The sequence below is a fragment of the Anomaloglossus baeobatrachus genome, chromosome 3 (genome assembly GCF_048569485.1).
Source record: "Anomaloglossus baeobatrachus isolate aAnoBae1 chromosome 3, aAnoBae1.hap1, whole genome shotgun sequence".
Lineage (NCBI taxonomy): Eukaryota > Metazoa > Chordata > Amphibia > Anura > Aromobatidae > Anomaloglossus > Anomaloglossus baeobatrachus.
In genome coordinates this window covers 129,158,607-129,178,914 of record NC_134355.1, presented here as the reverse complement: position 1 = coordinate 129,178,914, position 20,308 = coordinate 129,158,607, and the positions used below count along the sequence as shown (strand labels likewise).

The 20,308-nt window shown below is 49.5% G+C and overlaps 1 protein-coding gene across 2 annotated transcripts in view; it reads left to right on the top strand.

Moving 5' to 3' along the window:
* Positions 1 to 20,308, top strand: part of HEATR1 (HEAT repeat containing 1) — a 252,046-nt gene that overhangs the window by 25,758 nt on the left and 205,980 nt on the right. For both annotated transcript variants that reach the window (XM_075339439.1, XM_075339438.1), the window contains exons 4-5: positions 14,049 to 14,190; positions 18,599 to 18,700. In XM_075339439.1, coding sequence (XP_075195554.1) covers positions 14,049 to 14,190; positions 18,599 to 18,700 — 244 coding nt within the window. The remainder of the gene's footprint in view (positions 1 to 14,048; positions 14,191 to 18,598; positions 18,701 to 20,308) is intronic.

Below are 20,308 nucleotides of genomic sequence, written 5' to 3'. Positions count from 1 at the left end.
AGTGTCTGGGTCTCCCAATTGGAGCTAGAAGAAAAGGAATTTACGGTAAGTAAACAAAATTCCCTTCTTTTTGTTTATTTCTTTCTTTTTCTTTGTGATTGTATTCTATTTTTGACTATGGGGCAATACCAGGGTGTACTCACCCTCGTTCCCCCCCGCTTACGGGCAGAGGAAACCTGGCGTGCAAAAGCCGTCAGTCTTCCCTCGCGCCCAAGTGGTCGGGTCTGCGTACCCCTCCAGGCTCCCTGGAAGCACCTCACAAAGATAGCTCCAGAGGGCTAAGCAGAGCCGAGCACCTGCTAGCCTTGAGTCGAAGATGCGTCCCCGAGATCTCCGCATCCCAGGACCGACGCGTCTTCAGACGGAGCAAGAGCAGGTAGGGAGACGACGTGTACCCGTCCCCTGCATCCAACCACCGCCTGAGGAGGCGCCGGTGGGGCGATGCAGGCCGTGTTCCCGGGAAAGCATCATAAATTTAGCTCCCGGTGTCGGCCTGCATTCTTAACAACGCCCCCTCCACTGCTCCAGAAGCTGCTCCCTCTAGTGGGCCGTCTCTCCCCTCCATGCTGACAGAGAACGCTGGACGCCATTACATGTGGGGAGCAGACACGGGTGAGATCGCCTCCTTGTCTCTGCAACTCTGCAGCACTATATATCGCTCTGTTCAGCGGTATATCGCTGTCTTTCTAGCGGTGTGTGCTTGCTGGCTGGCGGTGTATATCAGCTTTTAGCGGTATATACTGACTGTCTGCAGGTATATACCGACTGTTTGGCAGTGTATGCCACTTTACTATTGGTATATACCAGCTCTGTATAGCAGTCCCTTTCTAATACTGCTAGTAGCTCCTCACCCACAGTAGTGTAATACTGCTAGAGGCTCACAGTACTAATTGTATGTTTGTTGCAGACATGCGTAAAAACTGCAAGGGTGATAAAGCTTCCCAGGCATCCTCTATGGACCTGTACTATGCTTGTACCACCTGTGGAAGCTCGTTTCCCAATGGTCGAAGCTATCCACTCTGCCGGGGCTGCGATGCCCCTACTACAGTGTCACAACAGGCGTTGCCGGACCAGGGGGTCGTGCAATCTGTGGGTTCGGCCCCGGCCACCACTCAGGCAGCACCCCCGTCTGATGAGGCTATCCTTACATGGGCTCTTCTGATGTCTAAAAGGTTAAATGACCTGGCCACTCAGATATCCCAGCTTTCCACAGGCTCCCGCAGCCTCCCCCCGGCTCAGCTCCCTCAGAGGAGCCCGCCTTCGTCTGGTGTATCATCCCCAGTATGTAAAAAGGCTGTCTCCAAAAGGCGCCATTACGATGGTCAGTCTGACTCAGGCTCCGTGACCTTTAGTAGTCACGATTCCCGAGACTCTGACTCTGATTCAGAGGTCCCTTCTGAGTTTAGGCATATGGAAGACACTTTAATAGCGGCTGTCAATCACTCTCTGTCGATTTCTGATCAGCCCTCGGACCCGACTTCTCAGTCGGCAATCAAGCGAGCCAAGAAGCCTCCGCCCAGGATCCGATTTTTCATCAAATCATATGTAAACGGTGGGATCACCCTGATAGGAGGTTTAATAAAAAATCCTCCTTCATTCGCTTATCCCTTTCCTCCGGAAATGGTTAAGCCCTGGTCGGTACCCCCCATTGTGGATCCGCCAGTATCCAGACTGGCTAAACACACGGTTATGTCTGTTTCAGACAACGCGTCTCTCAAGGACTCGTCCGACCGCGCAGTTGAGGCTGCGCTCAAATCTATTGTCCAGGCTTCGGGCTCCTCTCTGCGCCCCGTTTGCCATGACAAGGGTGGCAAGAGCTATGAGCGTGTGGAGTAGGAACCTGCGCAAGTTGCTTCGCCCTTGCAATATTCCTCCAGAGGCTCTTGAGATTCTTGATTTGTTCTCTCTCGCCTCTAATTATTTTCTTCACGGCTCCCTAGACGCAGCTAGCTGGTCAGCCCTAACGGCAGCCAATGCTGTCTTCGCCCGCAGGGTTCTGTGGCTAAAAATATGGAATGCGGACAGTGCCTCCAAGAAGTCCCTGTCCACACTTCCCTTCCAGGGTCTTCGTCTGTTTGAATCCCTGGACAAACTCATATCTGAGGCGACGGGTGGTAAAAGTACCATTCTACCACAAAAGCGGCCTGTAGCCCGAAATTTAAAAAAATCTTCTTGGCGCAGGCAGTCCTTTCGGCCTGCCCCCCCAAAAGCCATCGGCCCAAGGACCGTGCCAACGCTCAGATCGAGGATCCGGTCCCTCAAGGGGCTCTTCTTGGCGTTCCCACTCCAAGCAATCTAAACCCAAAGGACCTCACTCTGTACAGGCCCCCTCAGCATGACGCCAGGTATCCCGCAGATCCGACTCCTGTGGGAGGGCAGCTTCTGCTTTTTCGGGATATCTGGCTAGACCACACTCACAATGCTTGGGTTCGAGAAATAGTCACCTCAGGTTACAAGATCGATTTCCATTCCCTGCCGGCCAACAGGTTTCTGCGTTCTCGTCTTCCAAAGTCCAAAACGCAAAGCCAGGCCTTATTTCAGGCCATAGCCTCTTTACAGAAAGCAAACGTCATCATTCCAGTGCCCCTGGAACAGCGCGGCAAAGGTTTCTATTCAAACCTTTTTGTCGTTCCCAAAAAAGATGGCTCTGTCCGCCCTATCTTGGACCTTAAACGGCTGAACAAATTCGTACGGATTTGAACTTTCCGAATGGAATCATTCAGAGCAGTACTAGCCGCCATGGAACCTGGAGAATTCCTAGTTTCCATAGACGTTCAAGATGCTTATTTACACATTCCCATGTGTCTCTCATCAACGGTTCCTTCGCTTTGCCGTAGGACACCGTCATTTCCAATTCAGGGCCCTCCCCTTTGGGCTGGCTACTGCGCCTCGGGTCTTCACAAAGGTCATGGCGGCTGTCATGTCCATTTTACAACCCAGAGGCATCCTGGTTGTTCCCTATTTGGACGACCTTCTTGTCAAAGGGAGCTCTCTTCACGTTTGCTCAGAAAGCGTGCAGATTTGCCTAGACACGCTGTCAAGGCTAGGGTGGCTTATCAACTTCAACAAGTCATCCCTCATTCCTCATCAGCGCATCACCTCGTTAGGTATGCTGATAGACACGGCTCAGTCCCGGGTTTTTCTTCCAGAAGACAAGAGGTCTTCCCTGATCCGGGCGCCCAATCCCTCCGCTCTCGCCGTCACACATCCCTTCGGAATGGAATGAGAGTGTTAGGCAAGATGGTGGCGGTCATAGAAGCCGTGTCCTTTGCCCAATTCCTTCTGCGCCCTCTACAACTGGATCTTCTATCCTCCTGGCACAAGAGTCCAGATTCCCTGGACCGGTCAGTCCGCCTATCTGGTCTGCGCTCAGCTCCCTCGTCTGGTGGACTCAAGCCTCATCCCTATCTCAAGGGAAGTCCTTCCGCCCGGTCCACTGGCAGGTAGTCACGACGGATGCCAGCCTGATAGGCTGGGGGGGGTGGTATTTCTCCACCACACTCTTCAGGGACGCTGGTCTCCTTCCGAGCACTCTCTGCACATCAATGTTCTGGAGATCAGAGCCATATTTTTGGCCCTTCAGAATTTTCAACCCTTACTATTGGGCCTCCCTGTTCGGATCCAGTCAGACAATGCCACGGCCGTGGCTTACATCAACCGTCAGGGAGGAACTCGCAGCAAGGCAGCGATGAAGGAAGTATCCAGGATTCTTCTTTGGGCAGAGAAGCACATCCCCATTATTTCAGCTGTCCATATCCCAGGGGTAGACAACTGGGCCGCAGACTTTCTCAGCAGGTAAGGTCTAGCGGCAGGGGAATGGTCCCTCCATGACGAAGTGTTCCATCAGATCACTCTTCGTTGGGGACACCCGGATGTTGACCTCATGGCGTCTCGAATGAATGCCAAAATACGTCCCTTCATATCTCGGTCGAGAGACCCGCTAGCGCTCTGCTCCGACGCCCTAGTCTTTCCATGGTCGCAGTTTCGCCTGCCCTACATCTTCCCTTCGTTTCCTCTCATTCCGAGAGTAATCAAGAACATCAAAGCGGAGGGAATCCCGGTGATTCTCGTGGCCCCGGACTGGCCCAGGAGAGCCTGGTATCCAGAGCTCCTCCATTTCTCAGCGACACTCCCTGGCGTCTTCCCGACCGCCCGGATCTTCTGTCGCAAGGTCCAATATTCCACCAGAATACAGCACAGCTGCATTTGATGGCGTGGCGCTTGAATCCCTGATTCTAGCCAAATCGGGTCTTTCTTCCAGGGTAGTTCATACCATTCTTAATGCTCGGAAGCCTTCCTCCGCCAGCATTTACCACAGGACCTGGAAGACCTATCTTTCCTGGTGTCACTGTCATAATCGGTCGCCCCTGACCTTTTCAATCCCTAATGTTCTTGCTTTTCTGCAAGACGGTTTGGACTCGGGCCTTGCTCTCACTACCCTTAAATGACAGGTTTCTGCCTTGTCGATTTTTTTTTTTTTTTTTTTTTTTTTTTTTTTTTTTTTTCCCAGAAGCAACTGGCTTCTCGCCCTCAGGTCCATACCTTTCTTCAAGGGGTAGCGCATTTGGTCCCTCCTTATCGCCACCCCTTAGATCCCTGGGATCTGAATCTGGTTCTGGGAGTCCTTCAACGTCCTCCTTTAGAACCTCTGAGGGAAATCTCTCTTCAACGACTGTCTTGGAAAGTTGCCTTTTTAGTCGCTATTACCTCTATCAGGCGAGTGTCCAAACTGGCAGCCCTTTCCTGTCTCTCACCTTACCTGATATTCCATGATGATAAGGTGGTCCTTCGGCCTTCCCCCGCCTTCCTTCAGAAGGTCGTATCCTCTTTCCACTTGAACGAGGACATTGTGTTGCCGTCCTTCTGCCCGGCCCCGGTCCACTTTTTTGAGAGAGCCCTTCACACTCTCGATCTTGTCAGGGCTCTGCGGATCTACATCTCCAGATCAGCGTCGTTGCGCAAGTCCGATGCCCTCTTCGTCCTCCCAGTAGGACACAGAAATGGCAATATGGCGTCTAAATCCACGATTTCTCGATGGATCAGGACTGCCATCTGTGAGGCATACAAAGCACGAGGTGCCGTTCCCCCTCAATCTGTGCGGGCCCACTCTACACGAGCAGTGGGTGCCTCCTGGGCTATCCGCCATCAGGCTTCGGCGGCCCAACTTTGCAAGGCCGCTACCTGGTCCAGTGTGCACATGTTCACAAAATTCTACAGAGTGCATACGCATGCATCCGCGGATGCTGCTCTTGGAAGACAAGTACTTCAGGCGGCAGTGGCCCATTTATAAGTGGCCACTGCTCGGTTCTTGACAGTGTTTTGATATGTGTTCACTGCAGTTGCAGTTGTTAGTCAACTCTAAGTCTGATGTTATACACTGTTAATAGTTCAGTTCCCACCCAGGGACTGCTTTGGGACGTCCCACTGTCTGTGTCCCCCAATGAAAAGGCGAGAAAGAAAAGGACATTTTTGTGTACTCACCGTAAAATGTCTTTCTTGGAGCCTTTCATTGGGGGACACAGCTCCCGCCCTTGTGGTTTTGGTTGTCCTTTTCCTACTGCTTTTACACCAAACTGAGCTAGTTCCCGCCTAGCTGGGGTTATATGCTGTGGGAGGAGGAGCTAACTCTTTTTTAAACCTAGTGTCAAGCCTCCCCTGGAGACAACATATAACCCACTGTCTGTGTCCCCCAATGAAAGGCTCCAAGAAAGACATTTTACGGTGAGTACACAAAAATGTCCTTTTTATGGATATCTTTGAGAAATGGCTTTCTTCTTGCCACTTTTCCATAAAGGCCAGATTTGTGCAATGTATGACTGATTGTTGTCCTATAGACAAACTCTCCTACCTCAGCTGTAGATCTCTGCATTTCATCCAGAGTGATCATGGGCCTCTTGGCTGCATCTCTGATCAGTCTTCTCCTTGTTTGAGATGAAAGTTTTGAGGGACGGCTAGGTCTTGGTAGATTTGCAGTGGTATGATACTCCTTCCATTTCAATATGATCGCTTGCACAGTGCTCCTTGGGATGTTTAAAGTTTTGGAAATCTTTTTGCAACCAAATCCTGGCTTTAAACTTCTCCACAACAGTATCATGGACTTGCCTGTTGTGTTCCTTGGTCTTCATGATGCTCTCTGTGCTTTAAACAGAACACTGAGATTATCACAGAGCAGGTGCATTTATACGGAGACTAGATTAGACACAGGTGGCTTATATTTATCATCATCAGTCATTTAGGACAACATTGGATCATTCAGAGATCCTCAATGAACTTCTGGCATGAGTTTGCTGCACTGAAAGTAAAGGGGCTGAATAATATTGCACGCCCTACTTTTTAGCTATTTATTTTTAAAATAAGCAATAAATATCATTCAACTTCACAATTGTGTCCCACTTGTTGATTCTTCACCATAACATTAACATTTTTATCTTTATGTTTGAAGCCTGAAATGTGGGAAAAGGTTGAAAAATTCAAGGGGGCTGAATACTTTCGCAAGACACTGTATGTAGTTGCTGCTTTTCCTGTTGCCCGACTTTAAGTATATAACATTGTTTGGTCTACCGGTGGAGGTATACAAATCTTTGGAAGAAATACTCTTACCCAATTTGCTGAGTGTCTTGGAGGAGGCAAGGGAGAGGGGAACACTGCCAGAGTCTATGAGGGAGGCGATAATAACAGTAATACCTAAAGAGGACAAGGATCCAAAACTCCCCGAATCATACAGGCCCATTTCACTGTTAACGACGGATGTAAAAATTTTGACCAAAGTACTCTCTAATCGATTAACAGAAGTGATATCTACTCTAATCCACCAGGATCAGTCGGGTTTTATGCCTAATAGATCCACGGCAAAAAATATGACGATTATACCTTAACATGCAACTGCTGGTGGACAATCCGGGACAGAGAGTAATAGCTTCGTTAGATGCTCATAAAGCATTTGACTGTGTGGAATGGGGATACCTGTGGGGAGTGCTAAGACATATGGGATTTGGCCCTAATTCTATATCCTGGATACAGCTGTTATATACTAGACCAGTAGCTAAAGTGAGGATTAATGGAATGTTGTCACACACGGTGGATCTACAAAGGGGTACTCGCCAAGGATGTCCGCTCTCGCCTCTCCTTTTTGCTCTGGCAGTGGAACCACTGGCGGCTGCTATACGGCAGAACAGAGACATAAAGGGGTTTGTATATTGCCATCTAGAAGAGAAGATAGCCCTCTATGCAGACGACATTCTATTGTTTCTGGGAGACCCAGGGGCATCGTTGAGCTGTGCCATGCAGGTGATCGAGCGGTACGGGGGGGATCTCTGGACTGACTATCAATTGGACCAAATCGAATCTGTTTTAGGTGGACGCGGGAGTGGATAGGTCGATCCTGGGTGATGAGGTCAACAGACTGTGGGTTGTGGACCAGTTTAGATATCTGGGCATTCAGGTATCCATGCCAATTGGGAACTACATTACTATTAATCTAGTCCCTTTGCTGAAGCAACTGCGAAGTAAGATAACTGCTTGGAATAAGCTTTATCAGTAATAGGCTATGTGCCCACGCTGCGGATTTACCGCGGATTTTGCCTCGGATTTACCGCGGATTTGCCGAAAATCTGCAGCAGCGGCACTTCCAAGCCATTTCAATGGCATTTTGGAAATGCTGTGCCCATGCTGTGGATTTTTCCGCGGCGGATTTGCCGCGGATTTTGATCCGGAAAAATCTGCAGCATGTCAATTATTGTTGCGGATTTTGTTGCGGATTTTTCCCATGCAAGTCAATGCAAGGTGTAAAATCCGCAGGTCTGTTACCACAGGCTCTTTTTCCTGCGGATTTGGTGCGGATTTCGCAAACAAATCCGCAGGAAGTGATGTAGGATAGTTCAGGAAGAGGAAGTTTCACCATTTTGTAGTGTAGAGTAGTGGCAGTGTAGTCGTGTTGTGTCTGGACTCTGGATTGCCAGCTAAAAGCAACTAGTTACAGGCTGCTTGCTTTTAGCTGGCAAAACAGGATCCCAGGTCTTTTTTCACAATTCTTTTTAAAAAAAAAAAAAAAAAAAAAAATGTGCTCCGCTGTATTTTCACTGTCCAGCCCGATGCAAGCAAGCAACTGAGGGCTGTGCTTGTCAGCGGGATAAGGCTGAAGCATTCTCTGCCCCTCCCGCTGAGAAAAACAGTTCTCAGCTGCCCCTGAAAATGGCGGCTCCGTTGTGAAGCGCCATTCACAGGTGCTGTACCGAGGCTCATCCAGCTGCCCTGATGCATTTGGCTGGCTGGGTAATTCGGGGTTAATGCCAGTTTTCTGCAAACTGGCACTAAGCCCGAGGTTCATAATGTCATGCCTGTGTAGACACGGCCATTATGAACTTCCGTTTGGTACTAAAGAAAAGAAAACACTTTTTTTTAAAAAATTTTATTTGAAAGGAAAACACACAAACATCCCTGATTGCCATCTTTATTACTCCCTGAATCCCCCGACGATAATCCATGACAGCTCCGATGTGCACCCGGCTGACCCGGGCACTGACGTCAGCCGGTGACAGCAGCCGTCAGTGTATTATTAAATGCTGCACAGCTTTTTTCCGGCAGCTGGGAACGTCTGATATCAGAGCCCTGGTCAGCTGACTTAATTCGCGAGCGCAGGCGGGTCAGCTGACTGCACACCGACAGCTGACGATGTGCAGTCATGTGACCCGGGCACGGACGTCAGCCGGTCCCAGCAGCCGTCAGTGTTCGAGATGCTGCAAAGCTCTCTTCCGTCTGCTGGGACCGGCTGACGTCCGTGCCCGGGTCAGATGAGTGCACATCGGCCGACTATTCAGCTGTCGATGTGCACTCAGCTGACCCGCCCGCGCTCGCGAATTAAGTCAGCTGACCAGGGCTCTGAAGTCAGACGTTCCCAGCTGCCGGAAGAGAGCTGTGCAGCATTTAATAATACACTGACGGCTGCTGTCACCGGCTGACTTCTGTGCCCGGGTCAGCTGATGCTGTGAAGTCAGCTGACCCGAGCTCAGCTATGAACTGAGCTGACCCGGCCAGTGAGTTCTGCCGCTCACAGCAGCCGGCAGAGAGCTTTCCTGTGATATTGTCCTGGATTAACCTCTGAGGCTTGGGAGTAATAAAGATGGCAATCAGGGATGTATGTGTGTTTTTTTCTTTCAATTAAAATTTTTAATAAAGGTGTTGTGTTTTCTTTATTACCAAATGGAGGTTCATAATGGCCGTGTCTACACAGGCATGACATTATGAACCTCTGGCTTAGTGCCAGTTTGCAGAAAACTGGCATTAACCCCGTATTACCCAGCCAGCCAATGCATCAGGGCAGCTGGATGAGCCTCGGTACAGCACCTGTGAATGGTGCTTCACAACGGAGCCGCCATTTTCAGGGGCAGCTGAGGACTGTTTTTCTCAGCGGGAGGGGCAGAGAATGCTTCAGCCTTATCCCGCTGAGAAGCACAGCCCCCAGTTGCTTGCTTGCATCGGGCTGGACAGTGAAAATACAGCGGAGCACTTTTTTTTTTTTTTTTTAAATAACAGTGAAAGGGAACATGGGACCACATTTTTTGGCTATAAGCTGCGGCCACCACCACTGGGTTATTATATACAGCCTGTTAGAATGTAAGAGCCCAGTGGTGTTGGCAGAGCCCAGTGGTGTTGGCCGCAGCTTTTCTGTATAAGCACACTGTGAGACTGCTAATAAAATGGATAATGGAGAAGAAAGGAGGGTTGGGACAGGAAATGACATAAAGAGACTTTTTTTTGCCTTCAAAACAGTCAAAGCTTTATTCAGAAACACATTAGAGTACAATGGACAAAATTCGCATCAAAATCCGCAACGAAATCCGCGTCAAATCCGCGTCAAATCCGCAGCTATGCTAAGGTGCGGATTCTGGGGGAAAGCTGCGGATTTTCAGGCAGAAAAATCCGCAGCAACATTCGCTCGTGGACACATAGCCATAGGACGGATTAATCTTATTAAAATGGTGCTTATGCACAAGATACCGTATTTTTCGGACCATAAGACACACTTTTTTCCCCCCAAATGTTGGGAGAAAGTGGGGGGTGCGTCTTATGGTCTGACTATAGGGCTGCGGCCGGGAATGTGGGTGCTGCGGTGGAGCGGGTCATCGGGGGCACGAGCAGGCTGCAGCAGCGCCTGCCGTGACCACGTGGGCCCGCTCATTACATATGCACGCCCATCCTCCCGCCCATCATCTCTCAGCGAACACGGCGCTGACAGGTGGGCGGGGTGATGGGCGGGGGGGGTGCGCGCATAATTAACAGCCGGCCGTGATCACCCCTGGCAACTACAGCCTGGAGTGATCATGTGCGGCTGTATTCACTGCCCCCCGTGCATTATTATCAGCGCGGGGTGCAGTGAATCAGTGTACTCACCCGTCACCACGTGTGGAGCCTTCCCCCTGCAGCATCGCGCGATGTCTTCCTGTCTGTGCCGGTCAGCTGATCTGGTCACTAGCGGCGCGCACAGCGATGACGTCATCGCTGTGCGCGCCGCTAGTGTCCACCAGCTCAGCTGACCGGCACAGACAGGAAGACATCGCGCGATGCTGCAGACTGTGACGGCTCCACACGCGGTGACGGCTCCACACGCGGTGACGGCTCCACACGCGGTGACGGCTCCACACGCGGTGACGGCTCCACACGCGGTGACGGCTCCACACGCGGTGACGGCTCCACACGCGGTGACGGCTCCACACGCGGTGACGGCTCCACACGCGGTGACGGCTCCACACACCGGTGACGGCTCCACACAGCGGCGCTGCAGCTGAGACAGAGATCGGTGCTTCAGGGAGTGAGGAAAGGTGAGTATAAACGTTTATTTTTTTTTTCTGTGCCACAGGCCATATACATGGATGGGGGAATAACATGAGCAGGATGGATGGGGGCATAACATGAGCAGGATGGAAGGGGGCATAACATGAGCAGGATGGATGGGGGCATAACATGAGCAGGATGGATGGGGGCATAACATGAGCAGGATGGATGGGGGCATAACATGAGCAGGATGGATGGGGGCATATCATGAGCAGGATGGATGGGGGCATAACATGAGCAGGATGGATGGGGGTATAACATGAGCAGGATGGATGGGGGCATAACATGAGCAGGATGGATGGGGGCATATCATGAGCAGGATGGATAGGGGCATATCATGAGCAGGATGGATGGGGGCATATCATGAGCAGGATGGATGGGGGCATTTCATGAGCAGGATGGATGGGGGCATTTCATGAGCAGGATGGATGGGGGCATTTCATGAGCAGGATGGATGGGGGCATTTCATGAGCAGGATGGATGGGGGCATTTCATGAGCAGGATGGATGGGGGCATATCATGAGCAGGATGGATGGGGGCATATCATGAGCAGGATGGATGGGGGCATATCATGAGCAGGATGGATGGGGGCATAACATGAGCAGGATGGATGGGGGCATATCATGAGCAGGATGGATTGGGGCATATCATGAGCAGGATGGATGGGGGCATAACATGAGCAGGATGGATGGGGGCATATCATGAGCAGGATGGATGGGGGCATAACGAGCAGGATGGATGGGGGCATATCATGAGCAGGATGGATGGGGCATTTCATGAGCAGGATGGATGGGGGCATAACATGAGCAGGATGGATGGGGGCATTTCATGAGCAGGATGGATGGGGGCATTTCATGAGCAGGATGGATGGGGGCATATCATGAGCAGGATGGATGGGGGCATATCATGAGCAGGATGGATGGGGGCATTTCATGAGCAGGATGGATGGGGCATTTCATGAGCAGGATGGATGGGGGCATATCATGAGCAGGATGGATGGGGGCATATCATGAGCAGGATGGATGGGGGCATATCATGAGCAGGATGGATGGGGGCATTTCATGAGCAGGATGGATGGGGTTATATCATGAGCAGGATGGATGGGGTTATATCATGAGCAGGATGGATGGGGGTATATCATGAGCAGGATGGATGGGGGTATATCATGAGCAGGATGGATGGGGGTATATCATGAGCAGGATGGATGGGGGTATATCATGAGCAGGATGGATGGGGGTATATCATGAGCAGGATGGATGGGGGTATATCATGAGCAGGATGGATGGGGGTATATCATGAGCAGGATGGATGGGGGTATATCATGAGCAGGATGGATGGGGGTATATCATGAGCAGGATGGATGGGGGGTATATTATGAGCAGGATGGATGGGGGGTATATTATGAGCAGGATGGATGGGGGGTATATTATGAACAGGATGGGGGTATATGAGCAGGATCATATACAAGGCAGGAGGATCCTTACCAGAATGGGGTACATTAGTAGAGAATTTGGGGACATTACCCCATAACAGTGTCAGCAGCAGATCCTCGCCCCATAAGTGTGTCATGACCATATTTTTTGGTTAAAATTTTATTTTCCTATTTTCCTCCTCTAAAACCAGGGTGCGTCTTATGGTCAGGTGCGTCTTATAGTCCGAAAAATACGGTACTCTGTGTTGCACAAGTCTCCTGTTTGGATCCCTCAGAGTCACTTTAAGGAGATGGATTCCATGTTCCGTGCTCTAATATGGAAGAACAAACAAGCCAGACTTAAACTCGAGACGCTACAGAGACCGAACGATGAGGGCGGGCTAGCACTACCAAATCCGGGAATATATTATCTGGCAGCTCAGAGTCAACATTTCAGGGGATGGGCAGTTTTAGGGGTGGTAGACCCAGCATCCAGACTGCTAGGGCATGTTCTGCATCGGAAACCATTAGTGTTCGGACTGGAGGACGGATCATTTGGGAGAATAGGAAAAACACACTTAGCCTGATGAATAGAATCTGGAGGAAGATCAAGCAAATAAGAGGGATTACAGCAATAACTGAATTCTCTCCGTTGTGGGACAATGAAAACTGCTCTGAGATATACAAGATAGGCATAATTAAGTAATGGGCACGTAAAGGTATATGGTATATGGGGCAAATTCTTAGCCAGGGACGTCTGAAATCGTTTACACAAATACAGGATGAGTTTGGGATATCCCCACTTAGGTGGTACCAGTACAAATGGTTGGCGCATGCAGTGGTGGCTCAGGGGGTTAAGCAATCATTGCTGGTACAGGCAGACCTAGTACTGAAATGTGTGTAGTAGTGGACCCATAAGCGGAATCATATCTACTATATATAGGGACCTACTGCATACAGATTTGCTTGATCATCCTGTAAACACTAGGACTAAATGGGAGGCAGAGATAGACGGGATCACTGATGAGGTATGGGATAGTGTTTTGGAATACATACCGAAATTATCAATGAGTGAACCAGCAAGATTATCCCACCTCTACGTGGTGCATAGGGCATATAGATCCCCGCTAATTATGTGTAAAATGGGATTGAGGAGTAACTCCGACTATCCTAGATGTAATGGAGAAGGTGCCGGGATTTTCCACATGATGTGGACGTGCTCCAGGTTGGCACCCTTTTGGATAACTGTTCTTAATAGAATAGAAGGAGCTTATAGATGTAAACTTCCCAGACAACCCCTGGTATGTCTTCTAGGTTACGTGGAGGAAATTAGAGTAGACAACAATTTTAAAATAGTGATGGCCAGACTGCTGTATGCGGCAAGGAATGTAATTGCCAAACACTGGATGCAGGGGACCACCGCCTAGAGGGGAATTTGTCGCATATGTTAATCATATTGTTCGAATGGAGAGAAGCATATATGGGAAAAGGGAAACAACTTGCACTTTTTGATAGACTGTGGAATCCGTGGCTGCAATATGGATAAATATTAGAGTTGGGAGATGTTGGACTAGGGGCAGAGAGAGTTAGTTCTATACATTCCAATATATGCTATTGAAGGGTTAAAATGTAAGATCTTTGATATTGATATGGGTAATATGTACGCTGAGGGGGGAGGGGATGTTGGGGAGCGAAAGTTTATAGTTCTGCTCGTTATTGCTGAAAATATAACACATGTTTGTATACTTAGTAAAAAATGTATCTAATTAAAAAAAAAGTATATAACATTTTTTGTTTTTATTTCCAGGTTTCATATCCATCTCTACAATCAGGACAGTCTGATTGGTTGCGTCCTGCCATATCATGAAACTAAAATATTTGTCCGCGTCATTCAGCTTTTGAAGATTAAAGAGCCTACACATAAGTGGAACTGGCTATACCACATTCAGGTAACTATTCGAGGGGCGTTACATTCCATGTAAGCAAACTATTAAGGGGATGTGGTCATGAGATTTGTGCTGCCAAACCACAGACATCATGAATTGGGGGACGAACTTCCTCGATGAACTCTGCAATCATTTATTTGAAGATGCTGTGGTGTTCAGAGAACATAGATTGAAATAAGCCAGGACTAGAAAAGTCATGTCTCCGCCCCTTTGACTCTTCTGTGCTGTTCTCGGCCTGCCCCTTTTCCTGCTGTCATAATTTGGGCAGCATGAATCTCAGTAGGTTCCCTTTGAACAACTGCCCCATCCTAATACTTCATATGTGTGGTTATGAATGCTGCTGTTTTCAGTCTGTCAGTGTACGACCACAGGAGCAGGATTAGTATGCCATCATTTCAAAGGCTGGATTGAATGGTCTTTGGTCTCCTCATTGTGTAGCCCGGGGGTCTCAAACTCGGCTGGGTGTATGGGTTGCACAGAGGAAAAAAAAATAATTTGGGGGGCCGCATTCTTTGCAGGACAAAGTGACATTTTTATTGGTACCATATATAATTTTTTCTTTTTTTTTTATGAAACTACTATGAAACACACACCTTGGGATCACTGATTTTGAACATTTTCACTTGTTTATTATAGCAAACGTGCACATTCTTTGTTTAAATATAAAAAAAAATATATATTTTCTTTTTTTTTTTTTTTTTTACATTTTATTCCTTTCTTGTAACTAATAGTCTTACAATTAGCACTATATAGAAATTTTGACCAACATCTTTTAGTAATGTTCTCCATCTTGTTGTAACATGCCCATCCTTGTCCCCTTGTAGTAATGTGCCCCATCCTAGTCCCCATCCCACAGTAATGTGCTCATACTTGTCCCCATCCTAAAGTAATGTTCCCCATCCTTGTCCCCATCTTGTAGTAATGTGCCTCATCCTTGTCCCCATCCTATAGTAATGTCCCCTAGCCTTGTCCCCATCTTATCGTAATGTGCCCATCCTGTACTAATGTGTTCATCCTGGTCCCCATCCTATAGTAATGTTCCCAATCTATAGTAATGTGCCAACCTTGTCCCCACGCTATAGTAATGTCCCCAGCATTATCCCTATTCTACAGTAATATTTCCCTTTCTTGTCCCCTTGTAGTAATGTCCCTATCCTATAGTACTGTGCCCATCCTAGTCCCCATTCTATAGTAATAATGTCCCCATCCAATAGTATTGTGCCCATCCTTGTAATGTCCCCATCCTGTAGTAATGTCCCCAGCCTTATCCCCATCCCATAGTAATGTGTGCACCTTGTCCCCATCCTGTAGTAATGGGGAAGCAGTGGCTATAACTTACCGATCGCTCCCCTCACCTTCCACAGACACCGGAGTGAAGCTGAGGGGAGCGGTCTCCGGCCCCAGATCCACAGTGATTGGACAGATCGGTCACAAGGCCGGTCTCTCAAATCAAAGCTGGGGGCGGGTGAAACTGAGGTCACCGAGCTCCAGCCAATGATCAGTGCTACAGCTGCACTGACCATGGCTGGATTTCAATCTTTCAGTGATTTTCAATGGCTGAAACATTACAGTGGCTGTGATTGGCTGACGAATGCCGATAAGCCAATCACAGACTCCGTAGGTCCGGGGAGGAGACACCACCCCTCCTGAGGTCAGACAGAGGTCCCCTCCTCCCCGAATCTAAGGTACTGTATTTGCAAAGCGATCGCAGCCACCGGGGCTGCGATTTTGCCATGACATACTGGGTATGTCATGGGTCCTTAAGTACCAGGGAGCCATAACATACCCAGTAAGTCATAGGTCGCTAAGGGGTTAATGTGCCGTGCTACACACACACACATATATTTTTCTCACCTGTCCTGCGTTCCCTCGGCCGCCTCATCTCTGCTTCGTGCAGCCCCCAGGCCCGTGCCCCTGTTCACTATCGCGGCAGGTGCAGTGTCACTGTCAGTGATTTATGTCAGATGATTGTGTTGCCGGCGCGAGAGTGCAGCGCCTGCAAAACATTAATCTGACATAAAATGCAGACACTGGCTGTGGCCCCTGCATCGGCCGCGATAGTGAACAGGGGCACGGGCCTGGGGGCCGCACGAAGCAGCCTGAGGGGCCGCATGCGGCCCACGGGCCGCGTGTTTGAGACCCCTGGTGTAGCCTGTAGTCAAGCGCATCCCCTCTTTAAAGGGATTGTCCACTACTTTGACATTGCTGGCTTATCCTTAGTATTATCAATGTCATCAATGTCTGATCGGCTAGGGTCAGACACCCCGCACCCCCGACGATCAGCTGATGCCAATCCCAACGGCGGCAGTAGGTGGCCAGAAATGCTCAGTTTCGGAGCTGCTCCGTCTCCTGATAGCGGCCAGGTACTGCACATCTGCCTCCTACTGATTAGAATGTGAGGCAGATGTGCAATACTTGGCCGCGGTCGCTATCAGAAGATGGAGCAGCTCCAAAACTGAGCATTTCTGGCCACCAGCTGCCGCCGCCAGGCCAGGATCAGCTGATTGGCAGGGGTGCTGAGTGTTGGACCCCAGCCGATCAGACAGTGATGACCTATTCTAAGGATAGGCCATCAATGTCAAAGTACTGGACAATCCCTTTAACAGCTTGTGCCGTTACAAAAAAATCCCAGACCCGTGCACAGTTTATTTAAAACAACAATAATCTGTGCTTTACACACCTTCCCGAGGTACAGCTCCGAGTCTCTGCCACTGCCCAGTATCTTATATTTGCTCCAGTGCTGACATGTCTACAGCGCGGTATGTAATCGCTGACCTCGCGGCTCTGCCCGTATAGGCGGACTGCCCCACTTAGAAGCACTGGGCTCTCTAATTGGCCCCTGTCAACAGTATTGGAGCTAATATCAGACACTGGCAGCAGAGACTCAGCAGCGGACCTGGGGATGGTGAGTAAGCTGCAGTTTGTCTTATAACAAACTTTCTCTAAGGTACTGGGCTTTTTGGAAAGGGGATAACCCCTTGAATGTTAGGCCTTGTGCGCACTATACGGAATTTCCTGCGGATTTCCCGCGGATTTGCTGCATGTTACACTGCAAAAGTTTTTCATAACATCTCTGCAGTGATACACCAGCAAATCCTATGGGGAAAAAAATGCTGTGCGCACTAGGCGGATTTTGACAGCTGCATGTTTTGCTGCAGGATTCCCGCAGCAAAAAACAATTGCATGTCACTTCTTTTCTGCAGGTAGCTGCGGGACTGGCTACCGGAGGAATCTCCAGTAATTCCAGGCATGGATTCAGTTACCTGCACTGAACTCCGGAGCTGTCACCTGAGCTCCGGAGTGCAGCCTAGACTAAACTGCGAGCGCCGAGTGATTGATTCCCCGGCGATTGCAGTTTAGTTCAGGCCGGGCTGATTTCCGGATCTCAGGTGACGGCTCTAGAGAGGCCGGGCTGCACTCCGGAGCGGTCACCTGAGCTCTGGAGATCAGCCCATCCTGAACTAAATTGCAATCGCCGGGGAATCAATCACTTGGCGCTCGCAGTTTAGTCTACGTTGCACTCCGGAGCTCAGGTGAGAGCTCCGGAGTTCAGTGCAGGTAACCGCGGCCTGGCCTGGTATTACTGGAGATTCCTCCAGTAGCCAGTCAGACGCTGGCTGCGGCATTTCCGCACCAAATCTGCAACAAACCACATGTAGATTTGGATGCGGATTTCAGTGCGGTATTTTACCGCAGGTGCGAAAATCTTACTGAGCCTCTGGAATTTTCTTAAGAAAATTCCTTTTTCTAGTGCGTACAGGGCCTTAGTCTTGTGTTGGCTTCATCTTCTCACACATAACCTCCATAATTTTGTTTAGATTTTTAGTAAATGAGTTGTAATTTGAGACATTGCATTTTCAGGATCTTGATGATGATCCTAATTAGATTATTTCTATTGACTTTGTCCTGCCTTTTATGTATGAGGATTCTGTAGTCCTGTAAAATCCATATATTAGCCTGAGAAGGTGATAAAACGCCACTTCTGTGGGCAACTGACCCCCTAATGTTTGGCCTGACACAGATTTATCTCAGCTTCTAGGTGCTCAACGTCAAGGTGGAGTTTTGGCTTTTCCAGAGATAGATGATCAATATTAGGTGCTTAGCATCGCCTTATAATAAATCATCCGTTAGTTGAGTTTACAGGTTACATTACCGCAATCTAAGGGGTTTATTGCATCGGCTGAGCTGCACAAAGATTCCGGATTTAGGGTTAAAACTGCATTTTACAAGCATGGCGTCTGCTCTGTTATCCATAACGGTGTGTGAATGACTGGAGTAAATGCTTTCCAACCCAAGCCATCAGTCTGTGACCAATTCTGCGGAGCGGAGTTGTATCTGTACGATGTATGCGTAGTATATGCACTATTAATGTGTGAGCATTGATATTGTGCTGTCTTATTTTTCTGTACAGAAACCCGGCGTCCCTCTCGCTAGAAGCACCGTGATCACACATTGCTACAAGGATATGGGATTCATGGAGTTCATTTGCAGCTTGGTCACAAAATCTGTGAAGGTTTGTTTTTATTCACACACTGTACACATTTGTAACTTTAGTCTGTGACTTCCATGGTCATTTACTTTTAATCCTACACTTCTTTAGATTTTGTCAAACTATTAGAGGGTTTTTGTCAGCAGGATTTTGCTATGTAAGTTCAGGACAGCATGCTTTAAGAGTTAGAAAAAACAAACAAAGCAACTGTGCTTCTCTTATCAGTGTGGGTGCAATTGTTTATGTAATCTAAAGGGTTTATTACCCTGTAAATAGCATTACAGGAGTAGAAACTCATGCAGGGCAGTCCGCCACACCCTCTCCTCTGATTGTGCATTGACTGTGTAGTGTAAATCACAGACTCCGTAGGTCCGGGGAGGAGACACCACCCCTCCTGAGGTCAGACAGAGGTCCCCTCCTCCCCGAATCTAAGGTACTGTATTTGCAAAGCGATCGCAGCCACCGGGGCTGCGATTTTGCCATGACATACTGGGTATGTCATGGGTCCTTAAGTACCAGGGAGCCATAACATACCCAGTACGTCATAGGTCGCTAAGGGGTTAATGTGCCGTGCTACACACACACACACATATTTTTCTCACCTGTCCTGCGTTCCCTCGGCCGCCTCATCTCTGCTTCGTGCAGCCCCCAGGCCCGTGCCCCTGTTCACTATCGCGGCAGGTGCAGTGTCACTGTCAGTGATTTATGTCAGATGATTGTGTTGCCGGCGCGAGAGCGCAGCGCCTGCAAAACATTAATCTGACATAAAATGCAGACACTGGCTGTGGCCCCTGCATCAGCCGCGATAGTGAACAGGGGCACGGGCCTGGGGGCCGCACGAAGCAGCCTGAGGGGCCGCATGCGGCCCACGGGCCGCGTGTTTGAGACCCCTGGTGTAGCCTGTAGTCAAGCGCATCCCCTCTTTAAAGGGATTGTCCACTACTTTGGACATCTATGTCTGATCAGTGGGCATGCAACACAACAGCATTCCCGCTGAGCTGTTCCTGGTGCCGACGGCCAGGTACTGCACATCCGCAATCTATTGATTCGTATAGAGAGCGGATATGTGCTACCCGGCCGTGGCCACTACTCCACCAAGTAGTTATGTACACTGCCTTCAGCGAGTACAGCTGGTCATTGGAGGGGCAGGTGTTGCACCCCCACCGTTCGGACATTGATGACCTATCCAATGTTATGGTCCTGGACAACCCCTTTAAGCAGACCAGGGCAAGGGGCGGGCTACCTACTGTCTGTGACCGGCCCGCCTGTCTTGCTGAGAGTTGGAGGCGTGGCCTGATATACGATGTTATGCCTCAGCCCCGCTCTCACTGCGCTATGCTATGTAGCCCGCAGTGCAGTGATAAGCAGCTGCCACGCCCCCCACTCTGCCAGTCACGCTCCCTCTTGCTGCCAGTTATACCCCTCTGGATGCTGGTCACAGTCTCTGGATGCCTTCCATGGCGTTTATGCTGCTAGCCACGCCCCTTTTTCTGTCATCCATGCCCCCTCTGAATGCTGGACACACACTCCTCGGATGCCTTCCTTGTCCCCTCCTGCTGCTGTTGATGATGGCCACGCCCCCTTTACCTGCCCCTTCTACCCAGGGATCCTCACGTGACCGACTCATCTGCA